This window comes from Meles meles, chromosome 14 (genome assembly GCF_922984935.1).
Source record: "Meles meles chromosome 14, mMelMel3.1 paternal haplotype, whole genome shotgun sequence".
In the NCBI taxonomy this organism is placed as follows: domain Eukaryota; kingdom Metazoa; phylum Chordata; class Mammalia; order Carnivora; family Mustelidae; genus Meles; species Meles meles.
The window spans coordinates 10,708,227-10,733,587 of NC_060079.1; the positions used below are offsets into that span (position 1 = coordinate 10,708,227).

At 43.8% G+C, this 25,361-nt stretch overlaps 1 protein-coding gene across 1 annotated transcript in view; it reads right to left on the minus strand.

Annotated features, from left to right (window-relative positions):
- FLT1 (fms related receptor tyrosine kinase 1) overlaps positions 1–25,361 on the minus strand; it is a 176,624-nt gene that overhangs the window by 96,863 nt on the left and 54,400 nt on the right. The window contains exons 5-10 of the mRNA XM_045977932.1: positions 23,365–23,527; positions 23,080–23,216; positions 20,456–20,630; positions 19,106–19,223; positions 16,844–17,013; positions 16,266–16,425 (exon numbers count right to left, since the gene is read on the minus strand). Coding sequence (XP_045833888.1) covers positions 16,266–16,425; positions 16,844–17,013; positions 19,106–19,223; positions 20,456–20,630; positions 23,080–23,216; positions 23,365–23,527 — 923 coding nt within the window. The remainder of the gene's footprint in view (positions 1–16,265; positions 16,426–16,843; positions 17,014–19,105; positions 19,224–20,455; positions 20,631–23,079; positions 23,217–23,364; positions 23,528–25,361) is intronic.

Here is a 25,361-nt window from a genome sequence, read left to right on the forward strand (position 1 = left end):
ATTTGCCCTATTCCCTTCACAATCACAATTATCTGGCTCCTCTGTGACGAAAGAGAGATAATGGCAGCCTGGGGGCAGCCACAGACAGAGGCAGAGTCAACACTGAGGTCAAAGTTACCATCTTGACTGGGGTCCTCACACACAAGCTAACCAGCCATGGGCTAGAATAATCGTAATCTACACCATGCAATATTATACTCTCCTATAGTGGTATTTTCTACATGCTAAGCACCAGGAGAAGTGATTCATATTCTCTATCTCACCAATCCACATAACCACCTAAAAAGTGGGTCCTATTACTCCCCCCCTTTAAGGGACAGGGAAATTAAAGATAAGAGAGGTTAAGTAAATTACCCAAGGTTGAACAGCTAGTAAATGGCCGAGGCAGAATTTGTCACCAGTTCTGGCTCATTCCAGAATCTGTGCATTAAGCCTTACCCCACATGCAACATAATATCCATGTACTATCATCACATACGAGAGACTGTTATACTTCAGTGCTTCTTTGCATATGGGAAAAAAAAGGCTTCTCAAACAGTCACTACACCAATTCTATTACAGCACTGGGGAGGTAATTTTTTTTTTTTTAAGCCCTTTCTGGAATAAAACTTCTTTCCAAAATATGGCAAGCAACTCTCCTCACATACCAAAATGTATTAAGCACTCAAAGTGCATGCTGCACAATTACTATTTAAATTAGAGCTCCCTTTGGCATCGTAGTCTCCGAACCCGGTTCCCACTCACCTTCATAAATCCTTTGGATCCCTTTTACAGGAAATGTGGGGCGCAGTGCACCCAAAGGTAACCTTTAACCTTTTGTGTTCCTTGGGCTTTTACTTAGTGCTGGCTTTGAACAATTCTGATTTTCAGACTTTGTTCAGTCCTCCTGCCTTCCTTCCCCTCCCCCTCCCTCAAATGCAGAGCTCACACTTTCTTTTCTTTAGAGGATGGGTGGTTGTTTCTGGTGGAATCAGAAGGAAGCCTCCAGCTGGGTGAGCTTCAGCCATGGATGGTTAGTGTCTGTGTATTCTTTGAAGCCGCATTCTAGAACCGTTCAACACTTCACTGAGCCTTTCTGGAAACTGACCATCTGTTTAGTGCCTGTTAGGATACCCACATCTCCTGGAGATATCCAGTAGGATTTCTCATTTCTTAAATGATTTCTAGCAAATTCTAGATGGTCTACTCCATAGGCTGAATCTCAGGGTAAAGATCTTTTTTTTTCTTTTTTCTGGCTCGCCTTTCATCCTGTAATAAATACATTATATTAAGCTGATCTTTCTTTCAATATTTCTGTTCTGCCAAAGCCTGACTCTTGGTTGGCTGAAGGGAAACTGGCTGTTTCTGAGCTACTAGTAATGCTCCAGGCCTGGGCTGGAGTGGGGAGGGGAGGGGCTATACACATTTAATTCTCACAGTCCAACTAATTCTTACCGTCCCCCTTCAGTGAAGCAGGTATTATAATGCCCATTTCAAAAATTATTTTACAGTAAAGGAAACCAAGACTCAGAAAAAACAAATGCCTTACTCAGACTCACAGAGAAAGCAGGAGACCTGGGATTAGAACCCAGATACACTCCACTCTTTCTATCACACCAGAACTCAACCCATCACACAGGATGAATTCTGTTCCCAAGGAACTGTCCCAAACCTTTATCATCATGCTTCACAGGGTGAGTCCGGCTCAGAATCACAGGTTGTAGGAACTCTCTGGGAGTCCTCTGAATCAAACTGATACCAAGTCAGACACCAAGAAAAAGTGAAAAATTAGCTTTCAAGAGGAGAAGCGGCACCCAGTCCTTTGGTGGAGGGGAAAAGAGAGGGGCATATTTTATAATTACATTTTTGACATAAATTCTGGTTTGGATCATCAGGATGTCTTGGTGCTAAAATTATAGGAACTCTTGGAATTTTATCATTTAAAAAAATCTTGCAATGAAATAACAAATCCAATTTCTATCACAATCTTTGTCTTTCCCTGTAACTTCCTTGCATCTGTACGACCCCTGGACATGTTCTGGGATGAATCTCGCCTGTTTTATTATGAACCCCAATACACTGGTAGCAGGCAGCAGACTTTAAAGAGGATCTCTGGGGTGGGGGTGGGTGGGGGTGCACTGTGGTGAGCCAAGCACCCAATACCCAATGGCTGCCTACTTGAGACTGAGCCATGCCTGGGAATGAAGGTCTATATCGATTTACAATGAAAGCACATTTACCTGGAAAAGAGGCTCTAGAAATCTCTACAAAGTCTCACGACAGAGACTAACCTCCCCCTCCTTTTTTTCTATTTTGGATGATGAAATCTGAGAACTTCTGGTGGGGACTCTGCTTATCTGTTTAATGGGGTTTGACTGCACGTGCTAACTCTGATTAGAATCTGTTTGTACAGAATATTGAATCATTTCAAGTTAGGAAACAAAGAGGGAGAGCCATAATAAAAAGCAAATCAAGGCTGTAAAATGTCTTTAAAAAAACCAGAAAGAAAAAAAAAAAGGGCCACCTGGCAGCCTGCCAGAGGGCACGGCCGGGGCTGGTTCCCCATGAAGGCGCGCCATCGTGTAGAAGAGCCTGATGGAAACTTTGCTCTGCTACCATGGGTGGTGTGTCAAAACATTAGTGACAGTGGGCCTGAGCCATCAGATTAACAGAATCTGCAAACACTCTCCGTTCCCCTCCTCCCACGTTCTCTCAAAACAAATAAAACAATATAGGGGAGGGGACGCTAGCAGAAAAAGGTGTGGAGTTGGAAGGAGTGTTTAGACAGAATGGTTCCTGCTCCTTCTGCCTCAGGAAAAGGGCCTGGGCCTTCGGGTTGGTCACAGGGTCACAATGAGGGGATCCTGGATGAGTGACTCTCTTGCGCACGGAGAGACCTTGTGACGCCTTGGAACCCATAATGAAAACTACTTCTTGTCTGAATGGAGAGGGGGGAGTGGAGAAGGCTTTTCGGGGATTGAAGGCTCTGGGTCAGCGCCTCGGACAATGGTGGAGATGATCCAGCGCCCTGGCCACCTCTGTTTCGATAAGAGCTTTTCCGTGAGCGTCTTGGCCTGTGCTGCTTCCTGCCCTCCAGGGTCTCGTGGTCCATTCACACTCAGAACAAGGCCTGTCTTCCCAGCCTCTGCTTTCCTTCCTCCACTCTCCCAAGCTGCCCAGGACTCTCCCCTGTCTCCTGTACAGAATCTGAGCCAAGGGCCAAGGCATCCTTGCAACCCTGTCACCAGGGTGACTGAGGATGGATACTTACTTGGCCACACCCAGATGTGGGTCTTCACACGAACCCCTATTTTGTTCATTCATTTTTTCCTCTAAGTGAAAGACTGATCAGCTGAGGAAGGGTGATTTGATAAACCAGAATTCTTCAGGGAAATCTCAAGAGGAGCTGCAAGTAATATCCTTAAACCCATTCAAGGAGTCTTAGGGTGTTAACTCTAGATATTTCAAGCTATGGTTACATTTTGTTGTCATGGAAAGGAAGAGAACACATGGCTTGTTATATTGTTGTCAAGGCTGAAATGTCCAGCGAGCCTTCAGGGGGAGTGGGTGGGCGATCACAGTTTGGCATTAGGAACACAGACCTAGCCTGACCTGTGTTCAAATCATAGTTTTACAACTTCCCAGTTCTGCATACACACACACACACACACACACACACACACACACACAGGAATACTATGCAGCCATCAAAACCCCCCATGAAATCTTGCCATTTGCAACAACATGGATGGAACTAGACGGTGTTATGCTAAGGGAAATAAGTCAGTCAGAGAAAGACAATTATCATATGATCTCTCTGATATGAGGAATTTGAGATGCAGGGTCAGGGGTCGGTAGGGGTAGGGAGGGAAAAAATGAAACAAGATGGGACCTGGGAGGGAGAAAAACCATAAGAGACTCTTAATCTCAAGAAACAAACTGAGGGTTGCTGGGGGGAGCGGTAGGGATAGGGTGGCTGGGTCATGGACATTGGGGAGGGTGTGTGCTATGGTGAGTGCTGTGAAGTGTGTAAACCTGATGATTCACAGGTCTGTACCCCTGGGGTTAATAATACATTATATGTTAATTTTTTTAAAAAAGCAGGGCCTGTGTCTTGTTCACTATTATAACTTTCAGGCCCAGCCCAGCCACCTGGTCAACAGAGGAGGAGCATCCCCATCTCTCAGTCGGTTGACTGTCTGGTGAGAAGAGTAAATCCTGACAGTGGCCTGACTAGATGTGGATTCAACCCCGTGTCAGGTGTCAACCCACCATCCATCATTTACCTCCCACGTGCTGAAAAAGGAACACTACTGACCCTCAAATGACCTCACACATCTTCCCTCAGTGAAGCACTATGTCACCACCAGCAGGGCCTGTCTGTTCACCGTGAGGAGTACCAATGCAGACAGAGGGTCTGACTGGGACCTGGACCTAGTCTGCACAGCATTATCCATATCTGACAACCTGACAGTCACGGGCAATTTCAACTTAGGCAATGATGCTCACACCTGGAGAAGCATCTTCTGGTCTAACAGAAAATAGAAAACCAACCAGCAATCATCCTCCCCTTTCCTCAAGGGTAGGCCAAAATGTGGGCTCATGATCCTCAGCACCATTTTACGATGCTACTACACATCCATACATGTTCCACTTAAGAAGTAAAATCATGGGGCGCCTGGGTGGCTCAGTGGATTAAGCCACTGCCTTCGGCTCAGGTCATGATCTCAGGGTCCTGGGATCGAGCCCCACATGGGCTCTCTGCTCCGCAGGGAGCCTGCTTCCCTTCCTCTCTCTCTGCCTGCCTCTCTGCCTACTTGTGATCTCTGTCTCTGTCAAATGAATAAATAAAATCTTAAAAAAAAAAAAAAGTAAAATCATGTCCCCTGTTCCTTCTGTCATTAAGGAACATAGACATTTATCGAAGAGACAAGTCAAACACATACTCATGTATTTGAGTACATACCTGAAAAATGTCAGAATATAATTGAGCGCAAGCAACTGAGACGTCAAGAGCCCGTATGTGACCATCACTGGACAAGACCTGGGTCAATGCACATTTGAATGCTGAGGTAGAGTTCTCAAATGCAAGTAGATTCAGGATATCATAGCTCCTCTAATTTCCTAAAAAATCTTAAAATTCTCCCTTTCTGGTCCCATCTTAATCTCTTTGGAGTAAATCACCAGAGTCAGAAGACCTGTCTAAATATGCAAACACAGGGTCAGTGGGGTGGCTCAGTCGGTTAAGTGTCTGATTCTTGGTTTCAGCTCAGGTCCTGATCTCAGGGTCTGGAGATCGAGCCCAGGGACAGGCTCTGCATTCCATGCAGCGTCTGCATGGAACTCTCTCTCCCTCTCCCTCTGCCCTTCTTCCCTTCCCCCCGCCAAATAAATAAATCTTTGAAAAAAATTAAGATGCAAGCATGTTTCCTTTTTTGTCCATTTTGTCACCACGATCAGCTTTCACAGGATACCAGTGTGTGTATGATGCCACCTCAGAGGGAAGCTGCTTTGCACTTAGGTCCTAGAGTGACCTAAAAATACTGGACAAGTTCCAGCAAACAAACGTGTAGTGCTCACAATGCACCGGCCACAGAGCTAAATACTTTGTGTATATTAATTAGCTCATTTAGTCCGCCGAACAGCCTACGATTGTCAGTGCGATTTCTCTCTTTACCATGCAGGACCAGAAACTCGTACACCCAGAGGTCGTTTCTTCCACCCAGAAGCTAGTTGATGGTGGTAGGTGGAGGCAGGATTCAGGCTCCAGAGCCCAGGACCTTAAACTCGAGGCTAGATATTTCTGCATTCTAACACCTTTTTAAATTGCTTCTTGATGTCATTTACACAGGCCTCACGAAACACATTTGCTTTCTGGATCATGAGCCTTTGTCCCCAAATTACTCAACTTAAGGTCTAAGTTAGTTGTTCCAGAGCCAATGCTAGGAGGGAAAATGAAGGGCTTGGTAGATGATGGGTGAGAGGCCACTCTGACACGTCCCAACAAGGGCTGGTTTCTTAACAAGGTACTTAAACTTTCTGTAAAGGTAATCATCCCAGGATCTGCCTCATTGAAGTTCTGTGACAATTAAATTAGACAATAATGTCCTATAGATACATGCTCAATAATTTTCAGCTATAAAAGAAAGAAAAACAAATCCTAGGCCATAGGATCTTCTTCGGGACATAACCTTCTCTTTGGCTCTAAGCAGTCTCTAAACACCCATTCTTGTTTTCCTCACCTTACCTCACCAACGGCTTTTTCACGCGAGAGAATTTCTCGGTAAGGGAGCCATCAGTGATCTTCTTACATAGTGTTCAATGAGGAAGACAAGGCATATGGAACCTTAAAAGACTCAGGAAATGGGATAACAGACCCCCAGATCATTTTTTAAATTTTTATCTATTTATTTTTAAAGATTTTATTTATTTGAGAGAGACAGGATGTGTGTGCAGGCAGGTGGGCAGGGGTGCGGGGGAGGGGCAGAGGGAGAGGGAGAAGCACAGAGCCCAATGCGGGTTCAGTCCCAGAACTCCCAGATCATGACCTGAGCGGAAGGCTGGTGCTTAATCAACTGAGCCACCCAGGGGCCCCACCCCCATCCCCAGATCATTTTTTTTATAAGCTCAAGTGAAAATCCAAGTTCTTAGATTCTGAGGCTTTGATTTTCAGACATGCAGGACAGAGTTTCAGGGACACATGCCAAAGACTTGGGCTGTAGGAGTAAGACTGCCAACAGTGAGCTTGGGAAAGTCTATGTCTCCACAGGCAAGCGACAGGGTGAGTAGTAGATGCAGAACAGCCAGGCATCAGCCAGGAAGGTGGGCGGAAGTAGAATGAATTGCTGGCTCATCCATTTAGCCCTCATTTGAAAGATTCCCCAACGGGTCCATACCTACATTTCCAAAATTTTTGGTTTTAATTTTTCTCAGGCCAAATCTGAGGAGCCAGCCAAGCTCCCCTTCAAGCATGTCCCTTTCAACTCTTCGACCGGTCCCTGTCCTCACATCACTCTGCCACATCTCTGTTCCTTTCCATTTGCTCTTCTAGAACCTACCCGTCATCTTGAGGACGCAGATCTTATTTCTTCCACACAGTCTCCTCTAAACTGCAGTACTCCCCACCTTACACCCACGGCAACCATGATGGCTCATTGATTTGTCCAGATTACAGGCACCTCCCGCGGAGACTCAAGGCAGTGTTATAGTGGAAATAAGAACGAAGGGGAATAATCAACGGGCAACCAGAGACTCGCGTCTAGTCCCGGGCTTGCCATTAACTAGCCCTGAGGTGAGGGATAATCATTTATCTTTGAGCCAGTTTCTCCTCTATAAAACAAGCTCTTCTTCATCTCGAAGATTCTGTAATTCCCTAATTCTGAGTGAATAAAGCATTCATGGTGACTAGGTCAAGGCCTGTGGAGGCGTCCAGGTCCTCCCTGTAATTTACTCGTCACCATAAACTCAACTTTCTCCTTCATTTTCTTTAGTCCCCGAACCCCCACCCATTCTTCATCTCCTTTGCTCCCCTGTGCCGCCTGCAAAAATCCAAAGCTTTGTGAGCCCCTGAGTGCTGAGTGCTTGCTGAACCCTAATCCAGAAAAATAATCCGGAACAACAGAGGAGGGAACGGGACTTCTGGCAAGAGACCAAACACACCCGCAAGGTGAGAAAGTCACAGAGAGGAACAGTGCCAACCAGAACAAGTGCCCAACTGACTGACTGACTTGCTACCTTCCTCAGGTTGGTCGTACCTAGACCTGCTCATCCCATCGGGGTTTATACCCCTCAAAGGGTATATAGCCCTTAAAGGGGCTATTCCTACCTGCAGGTCTGGGGCCTAAACCAGCGCAGCTCATGACCAATTCCCAAAGTAATTGTGAAATCTGAGTCGAATGCTCCCAGCTGCTCTTTCCTCTCTCCCCTCCCATCCTCAAGGCAACTAATTTAACAGGCAGACTCTGCACGATCACTGGTGACAAGAGTAAACCCAGAGGCCAGAGCCTCCCTGAACCCAACCCCCTCAAGGATTTCTGTGCCTTCCTCTAGGAACGCACAGGGTGCACTTAAAGGAGTCTTGTGGGACACCAAGGGAAAAACCCTTCTGAAATGCCAACCTACTTAGCCTCTCTTATTTCATGATCTGAAGACACCTGAGAAATAACTGAGCTTCAGTTTCGTAATGGGGAAATTATGTCCATTCTGGAACATTGTACAGATTAGGGGTAGTGTATAGAAAGGGGTGACACTTTGACACTAGGAAGGGCTCACTGATTACATTGGTTATCGTTACATAGACAGTGGCATTCAAGGTCATAAGACACTCCCCGACGCTTCCAGACAAAGTATGAAGAAGCAAGTTCTAGTGACCTGAAGTGCTTATAAGGCACCAGCTGGCCATGGTCTAAACCCATTACATCCTTTCTATCTTCTCAATGCACCAGACTCTTCCTCTTCACCCAAAAAGGCAATGAGGTTACATCAAAACCACAGACCAGAGTTCACATTTCAGGAAACAGTCTAATGATTTTATTCGTTGTGCTACAGCAGCGTGGGCGGGGTGGGGGGCAGTCTACTAAGTCAAGACGTAACTAAAATGTAGATTTCCAAGAACAGGTGCATGTTTTATAAGTGATTTGTCCTATTTCTCCATTATCTAAAGCTCTTGTGTTCGGACATTAGTTTCTAGATTTAGTCATGAAAATGTCCATTTGATTTGTTTCTAGATTTAGTCATGAAAATGCCCATTTGATTTGTAGAAATCTGTGAATATGGCCATAGAAAAATGTGAGTTCTGCCAATCTTCTTTAAGGAACCTTCCCAAACCATGTGTTTGGGAACACATGGCATTCCTAATCCTGGGAAGCAACACTGAATTTCGCTCAAAAGATCCCTATAAAAACCATTCCTATGACTCAGCCTTTTGGTTTAATTTAAACACACAATGAAATGTTTGATAGCAATTACAGGAGACAGTTAATTCATTAGAAACAATTATTCCTCAGACTCGCTGTATTACCGTGAGGAGTGGGAAAAGAGGCAAATCTCACAAAGCAGAGAAAAGTGGCAGGGAGGCATTTGGCAAATGAACTCACCCTCTGTTCTCAGGACTTTGTATGAAATATTAATAAGGGCCCGCGTCCAAACATTCACATTGCGCAGCATGGACTTCCTCGTCCAGCAATTACAGAACAGAAAGCAAGAAGTTTCTCATTAGTACGTGAACATTCACGTTCTGCTTGTGATGAAAGCCTCCTGGAGAAGATGGCCAGATTTAGTTAAGCTTGTTTGTTCAAGCTCAAAGTCCTGCTAAAGGGGGTCTTTGGAGAATAAGTCTTCTTTAAAGTCCCCATTTTGATTCAAGGTTTTGCATATGGCGAATTAAAATTCTCGATAGCATGTCTGGTTTGGGTCCACAGACGCCTACGTACCCCGCACAGAAAATATGTCAAGAGACACGTGGATACAAATTATATGTATCCTTAGGAGGAAAGTGATAAATACTAAAACACACAGTTCGTGATATTTCCAGAAGAAGAGGTCTTCTTAAATTATGCTTCCCTCTGACATCGGACCTACATTTAGCCCCCAGGAAATGTTGACTTTTTTCAATGTTTACACTGTTAACACTTTCATTTCATAGATAGTAGAACAGGGGACATAAAATTGTTTCAGAAAAAAAAAAAATAACAGACATTCATGCCGGCAGTCAATTAAGTCCTTGAGTACATTTCTAATTAACTACCATTAACAATTGTTTTGTTTGGGTCCTGTTAGTTTTGTGCATCAGTGGGGTACGTAAAATCATGTTTCTCTCAGATGATCTATCCCTCACACATCCCTAATGATTCAGGCCTTCCTTTCTTTGCCAATTTGCTGATGTAAACAATAGAGGGATGCAATTAAGCAAGCCCTTCTCAGAGTTCCTAGAGGCCTCTGCCTTCCCTTATTTTGTAGGCTACCTCCCACCCCACTTCCCCCAAAGAAGCCCAGCAAACCACAGTTGGTCCTGGTGCATTCAGCTTTCGCTAGACCCAATCCCCAGTCCTCTACTGCTGGGCAGAGGAAGAGAGTCCAGGAACGCAATGTCAAATTGTGTGGCGGGGATGATTATATCCTATGAAACTTGTAAAGCATGTAACTATTTGAGGTTCCAGATCTGACCGGCTTTAGAGTTCCGGAAGCAGTTCCTTGAAACTCCATGTACCCCCTATTGGGTTTTTTCTTAGCAAATCCACCATTTTGGCTAAGAAAGTAATACAGGATACCCTTCACCCCCCTTCACCTGCCATGAGCTGAGAATCCAATGACATTTTTTGGCATATTGAAGGAGCTCATTGGCAAAAGATCAAATAAAGCCTGCAAGGCTTTAGGACTAACTAGGCAAAGAATGATACTTCTGCTTGGAGGGTTGGACCAAGACCAGCAAAGGTAGTCCAGCTCAGCCCTGAAGAAAATGCGGGCTGACACCCCCAGTGGAGGAGCGGCGGGTTTTTGTTTTTATTTTGTTTTTTTAAATGGGTGATACTCGCACTATAATTACTGAGGCAGTTCTGTACCACAGAATACATACGTCCATGTAAGACTTCTTCTCTTATAACCATTCAACTTTCACAGGTTGGTTTTTTTTTTTTTTTCAGTGAATTTGGCATTGACCCTCAGAGTTAACCCTCAGGTCAAATTGCTTTATAATTTATAAGAAGCAGAAGGGAAATATCCGTGTGCCACAACTAGGAAATTATTTCAAGCTTTTTTGAATGAAGAAAACGTCATTTTAAGAGATTTTTCTCATTTCACTCATGAATAGCTGTGTATTATAGGAAAGGGGAAGCAGGGCCGTTACCATTTACAGAAGGGGAAATTGAAGCACAGATTAAATAACTGGCCAAGGTCACACAGAAGTCAAGGCCTGTGCCAAGAATAGAACCCACTTCCTTGCTTCCCAAGTCTCTATCCCTGAGAATGGGAATTAGATATTCTCCAGGTACACCCACAGAGAAAATAAGTAACAGCCCGCTATGGTTGATGGTGTATCATTAAAACATACATGCTGAAGGCTAATGGTGTGTGTCTTTGTTTTGCACACAGTCGGTGCGATGAACAGACGGGCGACAGTACATTTGGGCCGAACCCTGATGATGTGCAAAACACATCTGTAAGATGCGAACCAGGTGAATGTCACAGAAGCAGCCAAAGTTTCTGTGTATTCTCATTGGTTGCCACAGAGAGCCGATGAAGAAAATGAGATTTTCACAAAGAATTCAATACACGTAACAGTCTTTTTCCACTAAAGGTCACTCCGTTATCATCTATCAGTGTTATCTGTGACCTCGAGAGTTAGCTGGGGACAGGGAATTAAAGTAGACTGTGATGGAAAGCACACGCACTCTAAAAACAAAGCTGGAGTCATCAGTGGCCACCGTCCCTGGAGAAAAGACCCAGACACATTCAACATTTGGAAAGCAGGCCTTAGTTTTAGAAGGAAGACAAGACAACCTGGGAAACAACTGGGGAGACTCTGGACATGGACAAGAAGCCGAGCTGTGTTAATGGGTTGATGGCAAGCATCAGGGAGGATGACCCAGCAGCGGCCCACTCACCACCCTCCTGCTTGCGGGGAGCAGATGACCCAGCCAGGCCTGAAACTCTCCAGTCGGTCACTGGCCGGGCTCCTGGGTGTTCAAGCATGCGTCAGTTAAAGTAGTCTTGAGACATCACAGACTCTTCCTGAGAAAAATGGAACTGGTACTAGCCTCAAGCCAAGGCTGTGTCCCCCGTTTCCTGCGGGGGTCCCACAAATCCATCTCCTCCGTTTCCCAAAGAAGGGGTCCCTTCCGTCCGGTCCAAGACAGTTACTCTTCCCTTTAGAGACCAGTCTCCACGCAGTGGACAACTTCATCCACACGACTCCCTGTGAGATAGAACCAGTGCCGTGGCAAAGGACTACGTGAGGAAGACCGGCTCATTGCATGGGCAGGTCGGTAGTCCCGCTTAGTGCTTCAAAATCCAGGGGGACGTGGAGTTCTAGAATCTACCATGGACTCGCTCAGTAGGAACTGGCTATGCCACGTCCCACTCTGCCCCACCCTGGCCTTTGCCAACGCACAGGTCAGAACCACTTCCTCCCATGACAGGAAATGAGCGGGTGAGGCGGGCCGCAGACTGGGACGGCTGCTTTAGTCTCCCGCTGCACAGTTTTGTGTCATCTTCCTTTTGCTTTTGCCTAACTCATCTGTATTTCCTTCCTTTCTCTTCTTTTGAAAAGTTGTGTTATATTTTCCTCGAGTCTACAGCCCACACCTACATCTCTGTTTCTCAAGCACAGCAAAAATCACACTTTATTTTCCACAACTTGTGCTCATTTCTCAGAAGCCTTAGGTTAAAAATTGTCAATTCTGTGAAACTAGCTCTATAGTAGGCAGAAAATTCTTTTCAAGTTCCTTAAAAGTTTTGGAGCCTTAGGGCACCTGGGTGCCTTAGTGGGTTAAGCCTCTGCCTTCCGCTCAGGTCATGCATGATCTGCGGGTCCTGGGATCAAGCCCTCCATCGGGCTCTCTGCTCAGCAGGAAGCCTGCCTCCCCCCCTCTCTCTCTGCCTGCCTCTCTGCCTCCTTGTGATCTCTGTCAAATAAATAAAATCTTAAAAAAAAATTTTGGGGGGCACCTGGGTGGCTCAGTGGGTTTAAAGCCTCTGCCTTCGTCTCAGGTCGTGATCCCAGGCCCCGCCCCGCATCAGGCTCTCTGCTCAGCAGGGAGTCTGCTTCCCTTCCTCTCTCTCTGCCTGCCTCTCTGCCTACTTGTGATCTCTGTCAAATAAATAAATAAAATCTTAAAAAAAAAAAAAAAGTTTTGGAGCCTTAGACACTTTTATCCCACTGCAAGCAGTAATCACAACCTTGCCTTTCAATGGCACTCCGTACCTTTCCCAAATACATGACCTCATTTGAACCTCATATTGTCTCTGTGAAGTGCGTGAAATTATCTGTATCCTACATGAACAGAAGCTGTAAACTACACACGTGTGAAAGGTACTCTGAGCTTAACTGCCCTTATGCACACTCCCTCGGTTATGCCCCGCCGACCTGGAACGAGTTAAGGAGTATCTACTTGGAATTCTCTGCTAGTTGCTGAGGATGAGGAAAAATCCAAAATCCCTCTTCATTTGGTATTGATGAATTATTTCAATGCTATTAAAAATTCAAAAGAAATATTCTAGCTCTCCTACAACTTTACCACCCAAAGATGCAGAAAAGCAAAAAGGGAGAAGCTTCTGCTGTATTTCCTCTCAGCTCATTAGGAATGTGAGTTGAAAAGTAACTAACTTTTTCCTCCTTTCTTTCATTCCTAATGTTTTATAAGAACAAACTCTAGGTGAATCAGAAGCATCGCTGAAACACAGCTCAGCAGTATATCACAGGAGGAAATTCCTGTTCATTTTATTTATGGTTCTTAATTTCCACAAAGGTGGACTACTTCAACAATAGTTCTGACAGCTTTAAGATATATTTAGGTATTTACCGGACTCCAGAAAACTATGCAATTTAAGTCTGAACCTCTTTAACTTAGACACATGAACCAGTTGGTCATAATAAACCAATTAGTAAGTCTGAGCTACTTAAAACAAACACATTAAACCTCAAAACTAACCTAATGCTTCAGTTGTGTCCACAAATAGGTATGTCCTTTAAGTAGAATCTAAAATTTAAGTACCAAGAATTAGTCTATATATTCACGAGTAATGCGGACATATTAATCATTTAATCTCTTTTGACTGTCATGTCATGGAGATACCACGAAACAAATATGTCCCTATGTAACTCAAAATCAGATTCTGAAAATCATGCACTAGAGCCTTCTTTATTCAAATGTCGTTCACTGAAATTCCTACCTGCAATGGAATCTAGGTGTTAAGTATATGAAATAGATTTACCTAAAGATGTATTTGAAAACTTCTAGTAATTAAAGAAGGATCCATTTCTTTGTCAGTTTTAGCTTCTATCTCTCTGACAGGGTGAAGTAGAATTATTCTACTTGTATCCTAGAGCACAAAGGTCCTGTATATATTTCTGAACTATTTCTAAGTCAAAGGTACTGATTTAACCACCAAGCACCGAATTTGGGCCTGACACAGGTAGGCTAACCGGTATGCTAATTTAGGGGAAAAAAAAGCAAAAAACAAACAAACAAAAATCTTCTTATGGATATGCACATTTTGTATCAGATAATTTCAAGCAACAACATATATTTTTCTTATATCAAGCATCACTGAAAAAGTTAAAGCTTGCATTTTTTATGTCTTATGATTGGTTAAAAAAATGCCTTGATGAGAGAATAAGTCAATGGTCAACAAACATTTACTGAAGACCGGAGGCACTGCTCTGAATCCTGAGAGAAGAGGAATTAGGCATTTTTCTAGACCTTGGCAAGCTTACTCTGTGACACAAGGAGAAGGATCCCATGCACCACAAAGAAATCAGAAAAAAAGGAGCTAATGTCTCCAAAGTTTTACTTACAACGACTTCATTCCCCAAACCATATTTTACTAGCATTATTCAAACCCAACTTTGTAACATCATATTCCCTCACTCATAATTGATATTTTCTAACAATTCCCTAAATAGCTCTTCCCTAAATAGAATTGAAATTTTATTTTTATTTTAAAAAAATTTTTAAGTAGGTTCCATGCCCAGCATGGAGCCCAATGAGGGGCTCAAACTCATGACACTGAGATCAAGACCTGAGCTAAAATCAAGTGTTGGATACTTAACCAACTGAGCCACCCAGGTGCCCCTGGAATTGAAATTTTAGATTTGCTATTGTCAAAACAAAAATTAAAAACATCTATAAAAGGCTATGTTATTCCCTGAAAATTCAACACTTTTCTCCAAATAACTTAAATTATTTAGTTATTTTTCACTTACTTGCATGTTAGGTTAGCACAAATATCCAGGCCTTAAGGGAATGGAGCCCCAAATATGGATGCCTACCCCAAAGTTAGCAAAGTCACACAAAATTTCACTTTCCTTTGGGGTAAGCATCCACAGGGGTAAAGTCGATTTTCAAGCTTTACAATTTCTCCATATTTCTATTCTTAGAAAATGACATTCCCATGAGAAACTGGGACAAGTGTGGAAATAGCGACGTCTCAGGAACCCCAGGACTCACCAGCAGCTTTCACTATCAGAATAAAAGACCTTGAGCAAAAGATTACATCACAAGATGAAGAGTTGAAATGGCAGGAACAATCCAGAAACCGAAACAGCCACTTCTGTTTATGCTAGAGTCGTGTCTTACTTATTCTCAAGCGAATTTTGTTTTTGTTTTAAATAGCAAATTTCCCCAACATTCTACAAGTGGAGTTAAAAGCAACAAGGCAATTATTATGGCAGAATGATTGTTCTTGGGCGGTCTCAATAGTATCTGATTGTTGCACTTATCGATTCTATTCCTGTCCTTCGTATTAGCTCTCATGAACTGTCCTTAGCATCACTCCTCTAGACTAAACAAAAATGGGAAAAGAGCAAACAGGACTCAGTCATCAACAGGATGCAAGGAAATGCTGCACAATGGCCAGAAGGTAGGGACGCGGCCACTCAGTAATCCTCTACTACTGTGTCTGCCAGCCCCTGAAGATACAGAGGTGATCTCAATCAGCTCAGGGCTGAGAGACAACACACATGCACGCAAACGTATGCCAACCCAGCAAAGTAAGAAGGTGTCATTGAGGTCTGGTTCCTACTGAAGAGGGGGAAAGGAGTCTGAAGGAGGCAGTCAGGAGAGCTGCAGAGAAGTTAAGCCTGGGAGGACAAGGAAGGACTTCTCAGGAGGCAGCCAATGGGTGGAAGCACATTTCAGACAAACGGAAGAGCATGAGCAAAGCCTACAACAGGAAGTGATCCCCAGGCAGGGAAGATCTTCTATTCTATCCAATGGTCACAAAATGAGAAATGGGAAGGCCATGGCCACTGAATTAGCCCAAGTCTGGAGGTTCTCCTTTGAAAACAAGACTGGAGTTCCAACCTGAGTTTCAAAAAAAGGCTGACAAGGTGACCTTATTCTGTCCCTGCGCTCCTAAAACTATCAATTAGAGAGAAAAATTATGAAATGGTTAGAAATGAGTAAGGAAAAAGAGTAGATATTGCCTGCTTTTTCCCTTGGGAGGGAAAGCCTTTGCCCCAAATATAAGTGCATATCCCATTTGTCAACTTCCGTCTGTGTCCTTTGAAGAATCTTGAGTCCAAGTATAGCAAGTATTTGAAAGTTAGTCAGGAAACAAATCGTCCTTACCTTGCTTTGGAATGACTATGGTTACAGGGACGCCAGTACCATGTGACTGTAGGTTGAGGGATACCATAAATGGTACAAGTCAGGATTTGTCTGCTGCCCAGGGAATGGAGAGTCGGGTCTAGAAAGGATGACACGGCCTTTTCATAGATCTGGGGTTTCACTGGAAGGAAGATGAAAAGGACAGAAGTCAAGAGCTGTCCAGTAACTTTCTCCCGGGCTACCACATGAAGGACCGCATTCTCCTGGTGTTGATGTCAGGGAAACGAACACATATCTGTTGTCATTACGGCCATTTCTTTTTTTAAAAAGTAGAAGTGTTTTGATAACAGTAAAAAACTGATTCCGTGGTATGTACATCATGATTACAATGATAAAAAAATCATATTGCTCACGGAAGATAACGAGCAGACCTGAAATCGGTACAATGGAGGTGGATGCAGTTTAAACCATTACTTAAAAGTGTCTTTTCTCAAAAAAAAAAAAAAAAAAAAAAAAGTGTGTTTTCTCTGACTTTGTTCTATTGACTTTTGGTTCCCCAATTTTCCTGAACCGGAAGAAAGTACAAACAACAAACTTACCATTTACAATTAAAGTGGTGGTAAGGTTTTGGAACACGCCATACTGCTTTATGGCCAGCAAGACCATGTAATCCCCGGCATCTTCTGCAGTGACATCTTTGATAATTAATGCGTAGCCATGAACCAGATAGCGAGGAGATTTCTCAGTCACGGGGAACCCATCTTTTAACCTGTGGTGGAGAGTGTGATCGGGAAGTCATTCCACACAGCCTCTCAGAGATCATTCTAACACTGTCATTTACGTTTGTGAGCTCACGTTGAGACGCTCCAAGCCTTTAGTCCTCCACATTCATTTTACAAATGTAGACACCAACTTTTCAGTAAATCCAGGTGTGGTTTTTAAACGGAGAAACGCTTCACATTTATTGGCAAGGTCAAAGAAGTACGTTGAAGGGAGAAAGAAAAGCGAGGGTTTTAAGGTACCCATGTGACTTAAGAATTCACCCAGCAGCACTGGCTGATCCCATGGAGATGTTTTTCAGTTTTGCTGAGGCCTCATCAGCAATACAAGGGCCATTGTAAGTCAGATCAACTAGATCACTTCTCCAGATAAAAATAAAAATAGACTTTCCTATTGTGGTCTCATGTGGAGTTCTTATTAGTTGTATAAATGGTCACACCAGTTGTCCCTTTCACAAACTATAGTAAAATCAAGATTATCAAGATTTTTCCCCTGAGGAAGAACAGTTAAGTCACAAAACTCACAAACAAAAGGTACAAAACTTAAAAAAAAAATTCTTTTTAACTTTAAATATAGAATCAATGCCTAGATATCACACAGTTGCATACAGAACTGAGAGCCCGCAGGCCTGAATGCTTGTCCCAGCTCTGCCACTCTGTGCTCAGTTTCTCCGAATTTTCTAGAGCTTCTCAAAGATTTAATGCTACAAGTCTAAGTTCATTAAATTGCACAGTTCTTTAGCTGGGTCTTTTTTAATCTGTTAGGAGTCTATCGTGTTCTGTAGGAAGGTTTTAATATTGGAAATGGTATCAGGTCATATCCATGCAAACATTACCTTGTCCTGTACGCAAATACCCATCACTAATAGGTCTTGATTCCAAGCAGTTGAAATGACTATGCTTTATGTTATTACTGCAGATGTCATCTTCACTGACTGCATTGCTCATGAACAAGTCAGTGTTTTCAAAGATGGATGGACTTATTGTGTATGTGTTTTAGGTCCTAGCTGTTTAGTTAGTAAAGAAATTAGCACTCTTTAATAGAAGGGGATACTCTCAGACCCTTTTGAAGGAGGAATGTATATTAATGTACACTCACAGGAAAAATTTACTATTGGACTTTTTATACATTATAAAACAACAACAAAGACCTCTCTTCTACCTTGACGCCAGAAGGGGCGCAGCACCAAGTTTAATTTTCTCTTGAACTCCCTGTTCACTATTTGAGGAAACTGAAAGCAAACATTGCAATCGTGTGATATTGTAAGCAAAATGAGGGCTGGTGGAAGTGATTCTACAATGGTATCGCTTCCATGTTGTGAGGGTTGTTTTCCTAATGGGTTTTGTACCTTACTCTTTGTTTAAAATGTAATGGTTTGAGCCAAAGATATTAGCATTTAAAAATGATTTAACAAAATGACTGCAGATTATACACAGATTACATTGTTCTACATCAGGTGTTGTACTAACACAAAAAGAACCTGCTTTGGGAGGCTCTGAATATGCAAACTTCGAGCCAAAAAAAAACCACACTTAATTAGTTCAAATAGGTCCTTTCCTCCACCCCTACAACTGAGTAAGTCTTGTCTCTCTTCATGTTTGTTTAATTTTACAACAAGACTGGAACTTGCATCCCAGCTGTATATAAAAGAATTATTTTCAGATAATAAAAGAATTATTATCCTCATTACAAGGGCCCACTTCTTCAGGGTTAATAGAGCATGTTAGATATTCAAGACGCTTCCTACTCATTGCCCAACATACTCCATTCAAAGGATGTTGACATCATGGGGAGGTTTAGAGATGCAGAAATTTAGTCAGAGCGAGTGAAGGGCTGAACTGAACTAAGCACTCAAGAACACCTCGTCTCCCACTCCATCCTGGGACAACCCTCCCCTTCCCCTCCAGCCCCGCCTACCTGCTTCGCTCCCAGCCCCAGAAATCAACTCAGTTCTTGGCTTTCCACTGGGGTCTGGGGACACTTCTCTTGATATCTTCTCAGGAATTCCCATCATTGGGCTCCTGTGTCTTCCTACTCACAAAGCATATCTTAAACTGATAGGAAAATAATTACGGTCCTACCATAGAACCTCTGGTGAGGGAAATGCCTTCACTTTCGCAGAGAGCCTGTAGGACCGCTTGCCCGCTACGGTCTCCAGCACGTGCTGTTTTCGATGTTTCATCATGATGAATGCTTTATCTTGGAGAGGAAAGGAGATGAAGAGATTAGGAAAGGCCCTGTTTATCTTAACAGAGCGACACCAGCCCAAACCCCTGCCTCCTAGGAGGGTGGAAGCAGTGAACAAACAGAGCAGAATTCAGATCAAGACCATCAGGGAGCCCAAGAGCCCGGGGCGCCTGGGTGGCTCAGTAGGTTAAAGCCTCTGCCTATGGCTCAGGTCATGGTCTCGGGGTCCTGGGATCGAGCCCCGCATCGAGCTACCCCCCCGCCCCGCCCACATCGGGCTCTGCTCAGCGGAGAGCCTGCTTCCTCCTCTCTCTGCCTACCTCTCTGCCTACTTGTGATCTCTCTGTCAAAATAAGTAAATAAAATTAAAAAAAAAAAAAAGACAAAGACTATCAAGGAGCCCAAATACTCATCCCTGAATAAAATAATCCAGAAGCACACTAGGTACGTTCAAGTGAAAGGGTTGCGAGGAAAACAAAAACAGAGGCAGAGCCACAGAGAATGGAACATCTCAAATATCTGTATGGCAATCAAAGAAAAGTAGAGAGACTTCTGAAAATCTACCATGCCCAAGATGAGTATGATGGGAGAAAGTTCCTTTAGGCACCATAAAACAAATGATCTGATTTAAAAATAAAAAAACAAAAAACAAAAAAAACCAAACAACCCTACTAGAGAAAACCAAAACAACATCTCAGGCCACTGCCGGGACAGTTCAAGAGTTTCTGCTCCTTGCCGTTTTTTGTTTTTGTTTTTTTTTTGATAGTGGAGATAAATAAGGTTTTTAAGGATTCTAAAGATGTTTAAATATTTCCTTTACAGAATTTGCCTATTGGCATTAAGCAACAATATCAGGACTTCATCAGAGTAATACCAGGGATAAAATCACATCAATTCTAAATAACTTATCCCACCACATTTTTCTCTAACTCACAGCAGTACCTGAGAAATAAAGGTCAATCTGTCATATTTTTCTGTATTGTTTATATGGAATGCTAAGAAAAGAGCTTAATATAGGTTATAATATGATCTAATTGAATTACTCACCACAATAAACTGGCAAGGAAAAGATTCTCTAATTCAAAAGTATTAAACAACACTTAATGTGCTTTGCTTTTTGGCAGCAGGAAGAGGGGAACCGAGTAGTATCATTCATGATAGAGTACCTCTTGGCCAAAAGAAAATGTACTTTTTTATAGAACCCACCCCAAATCCACGATGATAGCAGAGCAGGAATGGCTTACCATATATATGCACTGACGTGTTCACAGATTTGAACGATGGGCCACTCCTCACATTGCAAGTATAAAGTCCTTTGTCTCTGTTCTGTACTTTGGCAATAGTAAGAACGCTGTAGAACACAATGGCATCAGAGGTGCGCTGGCCAATTCGTTGCCTTATAGAGGCTCTCTTCTTTGTCTAGAAAGAAAATGTATAGCAAAGGTGGACATAGTAAATGTTCACGCTCAAGGTGAGAGCGTTTCTCAGATCATCACTGAGATGATCAACATTTTATGCTGGGAAGCAAACCCACCTAACACCAAGATGTTTAGAAACTCAAACTGTGTCTCGATGCGCTTCCAATATTTGCCAAGGGAGCATTCATTTAGCATGTTGTCTTCTCCAGATGGACTTTCACGTACATTAACCCAGCAGTTTCTAACTGGGGAGATAGGCAGCATCACTGCCCTTCTAGAGATGAAGAGGCTGAAGCCTCAGAAGTCACCATGGGCAGGAAACCCAGGTCTCTGGAGGATATAAATCTAGTGCCTTCCCTCCAGCACACACCTCTCTAAACAGCAACCAGCTCTCTGGGCAGAGATGTGGCTAACTCAGGCAGTAAGTATCTTTGGTACCTGACTCCAGAATACTGTTTCTCTAAGTGTTAGTTTTCTTTTGCTCCCTTACTAGAAATGAAGGGAAAAAATCAGGAGTCCTGACTCCACACACTGAGGTGTAATAATCCCGCTCTCATCATTTCACTCTTTTGAGCAAGGCTTACCAATTTCTGCTAAATCACACAGAATGGACCTGAGGCCATGCAAAGCCATCTACAAGCTTGGGCAACATCTGTGTTTGCCCCAGGGCACACCAGGAGCAGGCCCCAAGGCTCAGCAGCGTAAACTGGTCACAATGCCTCCTTCCTGGTTTTGGGAAGATGAGATCACATTGCCTTTTCCTTCCATCATTCCTTCTCCCTCTCTCGCGCTCTCTTTTTTTAACATTACATTTTATAACACATTATATGTTATGTCTCCCTCTCCATTCTTCCCATGTGAGGAGGCATGGAGGAAAAAAAACCAAAAACCAACTGTGAAAGCAGTATGGAACTGGTCTTTGGGTCTTGAACTTAGCTCTCTTCTGTGCCATGTTTAGGAAACTTCTACCCACCTGTCCTTAAATTGCCCTGCTGGAACAGACCATAGGGAGGCCATTTCTTCCTTCTTGGCAGTAACCAGAAAGAAGATGCCAACCACCACCATCAAAAATCAGAGCAGCGGTCCCTTAAATGCCAGCCTGAGGAATTTTCAGCCACTCTCTGTAGGTATTACTTCCGTCTTCTCTGTTAGAGAACTCCTTCCTTCCCAAATTCGAGTAACATTGGTATTGTTTCTGCCTTTGGAAAACAGCGGATCCTGGGTTTCAGACAACTGTTTTGTCTGGCTCTGTACCCACCAGCCACACGTGGCTGTTAAAATAAGAAATGCAGTTCCTTAGTCACAGGAACCACACTGCATGCAGGCCCTCTTAGCCACCTGTGGCCAGTGGCGACTGTAAAAGTCAGACAAGATATTTCAGTCACACAGAGTTCTACTGGACGGCGCCATTTTCCAAGGTTTAACTGGCAGTCAGCCACCAACAGGATAAGAGTTTGTTCCCTCTTGTTGTTTATTGAAGAATAGCTGACTTCTATCAAAACCCAGAAACGAGTGCCACAAGTCACAGCATTTTTATTTAAATGAAACACTATCACTTTCTAGAAAATACGATGGATGAGTCCTTCAGGGCACATATTCTATTTTTTTGTTGCCAAGTTATTCTATTTCCATGGCAAGAGATGTTTGACGAGAAACAACAGTAGCTCGGGGCTGACGTGTTAATCTTTGGCATATAATTTAATCATCAGTGAATTCTGTGATTGGGCAATCTGAATGCCAGGGCACACCACCGGGCTTGGGATCCGCCCCCTCCATCACGCCGCCACACAGCCAATGGGGCCACAGTGACAGTTAAAGTTTCTTAACAGCTGATCTTCAATTCCCCATCTACACATTTGCAAACCAGGACTGTTTGTTTGCAGGGACGTTTGGTCTGAATAAGGAGCCCCAACTCGGTCTCCATTCTTCTCATTTTTCTGAAGGATAGCACTGCTCCTTTTTCACTGAACAAAGGGAATACTGGCCGACTGGCTTGGAATATCTTTTCCAAACATGCTCCAATCAGGTGCCTCGCTGTCTGCTGGTATCTAAAATTAACACGCTGACAACAACTTTTTGTTGTGGTTCTTACCGCAGATAGGCCCTGCCTGGCACTGAGTGATAAATTTCCCTCTCATCTCTAAATCCCAGAGAACAGTTTCCAAGGATGAAACAATCCCCTTTTCCACCCGGAGTCATGCAATAGAAATACCAGCCTATATACTTCAAAACAAAACCTCCAGACATCAAAAGACCGTATCTGTGCACACACACACTCATGGAACATCAGACGAGCCAAGCCCCCAAACCACACCCACAGCTTCCTTGTTCGCTCAAACCGCCACACGAGTCAGAAGATGCTGATTTTGTCCCACCTCCAAAACCCAGCGGCCAGCCCCTTGCCAGAAAGAAATACTGCCCTCCAGAAGCCAGAGGAAAATGCCACTCACTTCACCAGGGTAACTCCAAGTCATCTGAACCCTTGTGTTCAAAGCAGTTGTAGCTGTGCAGTTGAGGGTAAGAGTGTGACCTCGAAGTAACTTGACTGGGCTTGGCGTGCTTATCTGGACATCCTGGATGGTATTGGCTGCAAGCATAAGAAATGAGATTCTTTTTGTTTTTTTCTTTTCTTTCCTTCTTTCTTTTTTTTTTTTTGTTCCCAAATCAAGGTCTCATTATGCAAGGAAGCCCTGAAGCGTTTTGGCCTGCCCTCGTGCCTTTGGAACCCCACTTACTTTGTCGATAGGTGAGATAGTTGCTCTTGTACAAATGTCCGTTGACTGTCGTTTCACAGGTCAGAAGGCCGATCTCTCTGTACGTTGCATTTGCTATTATAAAACCCTTCCTACTGTCCCACCTTATTCGTTTTCCATCCGGGATCAGGGTGTCCAGGGGAAACTGAAAAGGAAGAAGAAAAAAAAGAAGATGCTTTAAGAAAATCGTAAGAGCACTATGACAATAGTGTTTCACTCATAGTCTGTGAAATCCCAGTTTTCATCCAAAATGAAAACGGTAGAGGTAAAAACTCCAGTTTGGCATTATTGGCTCTTTACTTTGCTTTGTGTGGAGCAAGATATACATGATGAGGATAAATTATGGTAATTCATTATCAGCCTCAACACCCGCCCTGGGGTGGACCTAGCTGTCATGTCAGACTTGGAGCGGGGGTCCCTATCAGTTGGCCTCTGGGAATCACCCTTGTAACGGACCAGCCTGAGAAACCAATTAGGAACTTTTCCACTGGGTCCGCCAGGTCACCTTCCCGAGCCTCGTCATCTGGAGCTTTTAACAAGCCATCACTTGTCCTCCCATTTTGCATGATTTATTAAAGAGGTGGCTGTCTTCAGAGGACCGTAAGTAATTCCCAGTCCTTTGAGATGAACAGCCTTCACTTGGCGCTCACTGGCGTTATCATTCTGGGAAGGCCGAGGGCCTCGAGTCTGCCTCTGGGAGGGAAACTCCAGGGAGACCGACAGTGAAGACAGCTGCAAACAGATGTGGAGCCCAGAGACACTGTCATGAGTGAGGCGTTCTCAGATTCTTAGAAGTATTCCCAACCATGAGTCCAGACAGAAGAAAGGAATCCATGATTTGATTTTCCCTTATGCCTTCTGCTGGATGCCAAGAACTTTATTTTTAAAGACTACCGTGTAAACAGTCCGCCTGTGGATGAGACTTTATAAAGGGCTATTGCTCCACTGAGTGGCCCAGCCAAATTCCCCTGATGCCAGATTCCCCGCCCAATTTCAGGGGCATCTCTGACTACCACTGTGACTTATCGCCCTGCTGGAAAAGGGCGGGGGTGGAGAATCAGATTACCTTTCAGATCTTTTTCCTCTTCTTTTAAAAAGTGCACCTGGCATCGCTTATCTGTTTATCACTTATTTATACTGCTTGTTGAAGGACCTAATCTGGCTGGGATTTGCAACTCCATGGCAGAAATTCCTCTGCGAGGCGACCCAGCGCCCTCTCCCAGGGAGCATGTCTGCATGGGTCTGTGTTACCAGAATGTCCCACAGCTTTGAAACGAGCTGCACCCTGTTTACGAAGAACTTGCAAGCAAGTGAAGGAGGCATTTCATGTAAATTTACATTTCATGTAAATCATGATTCTATCTGCAGGCGCAGGAAGGCTCTATCTCCAGTGGGAGAAAAAGAACCTTTCTCTACTGTGGTACCAGTTATTAAGGGAAAAGCTCAGACAAGTTTCAGTCAGGGATTCAGATCTATGATGCTTTGAACGCAGGCGACCCCAAGCCTGGGCTGAATCTAAAAGAAAGGTTTGCTGATGGACTTCCTCAGCACAACTCAGAAGTATACTGAAGTTTCCTTTAAAGTTTCAGAGGAAGTTTCGCTTACTGATCTGCCCTTACGGCCACCAGCAGTTTTCTACTGACAAAGAAACTTTGTTCCGAGCTTAATTAGCAGAAGGCCACGTAGCTCATCAGCTACGACGGTGCCTATGAGTATCACAGAGAGGCAGGCGAGAAACAGCCTTGAAAGAAAGGCCTGGACAGGGAGGCTGCCTCCAGCTGACCACGGCTCCAGCGGCGGGGGCGGCTGAGGGGGAGAGAAGGAAGGGACGGCAGGCTAAAAGGGACAAGAGGAGAGGTAGAAGGGAAAGATCTTATAACTAGAATAGTTTCAATATGTATGTGGCAAAGTCAAATCCCTATGAGAACAGCCTGCTTTACTCTCTCTCTTCCACTCCCTCCCTCCCTCCCTCCTCTCTT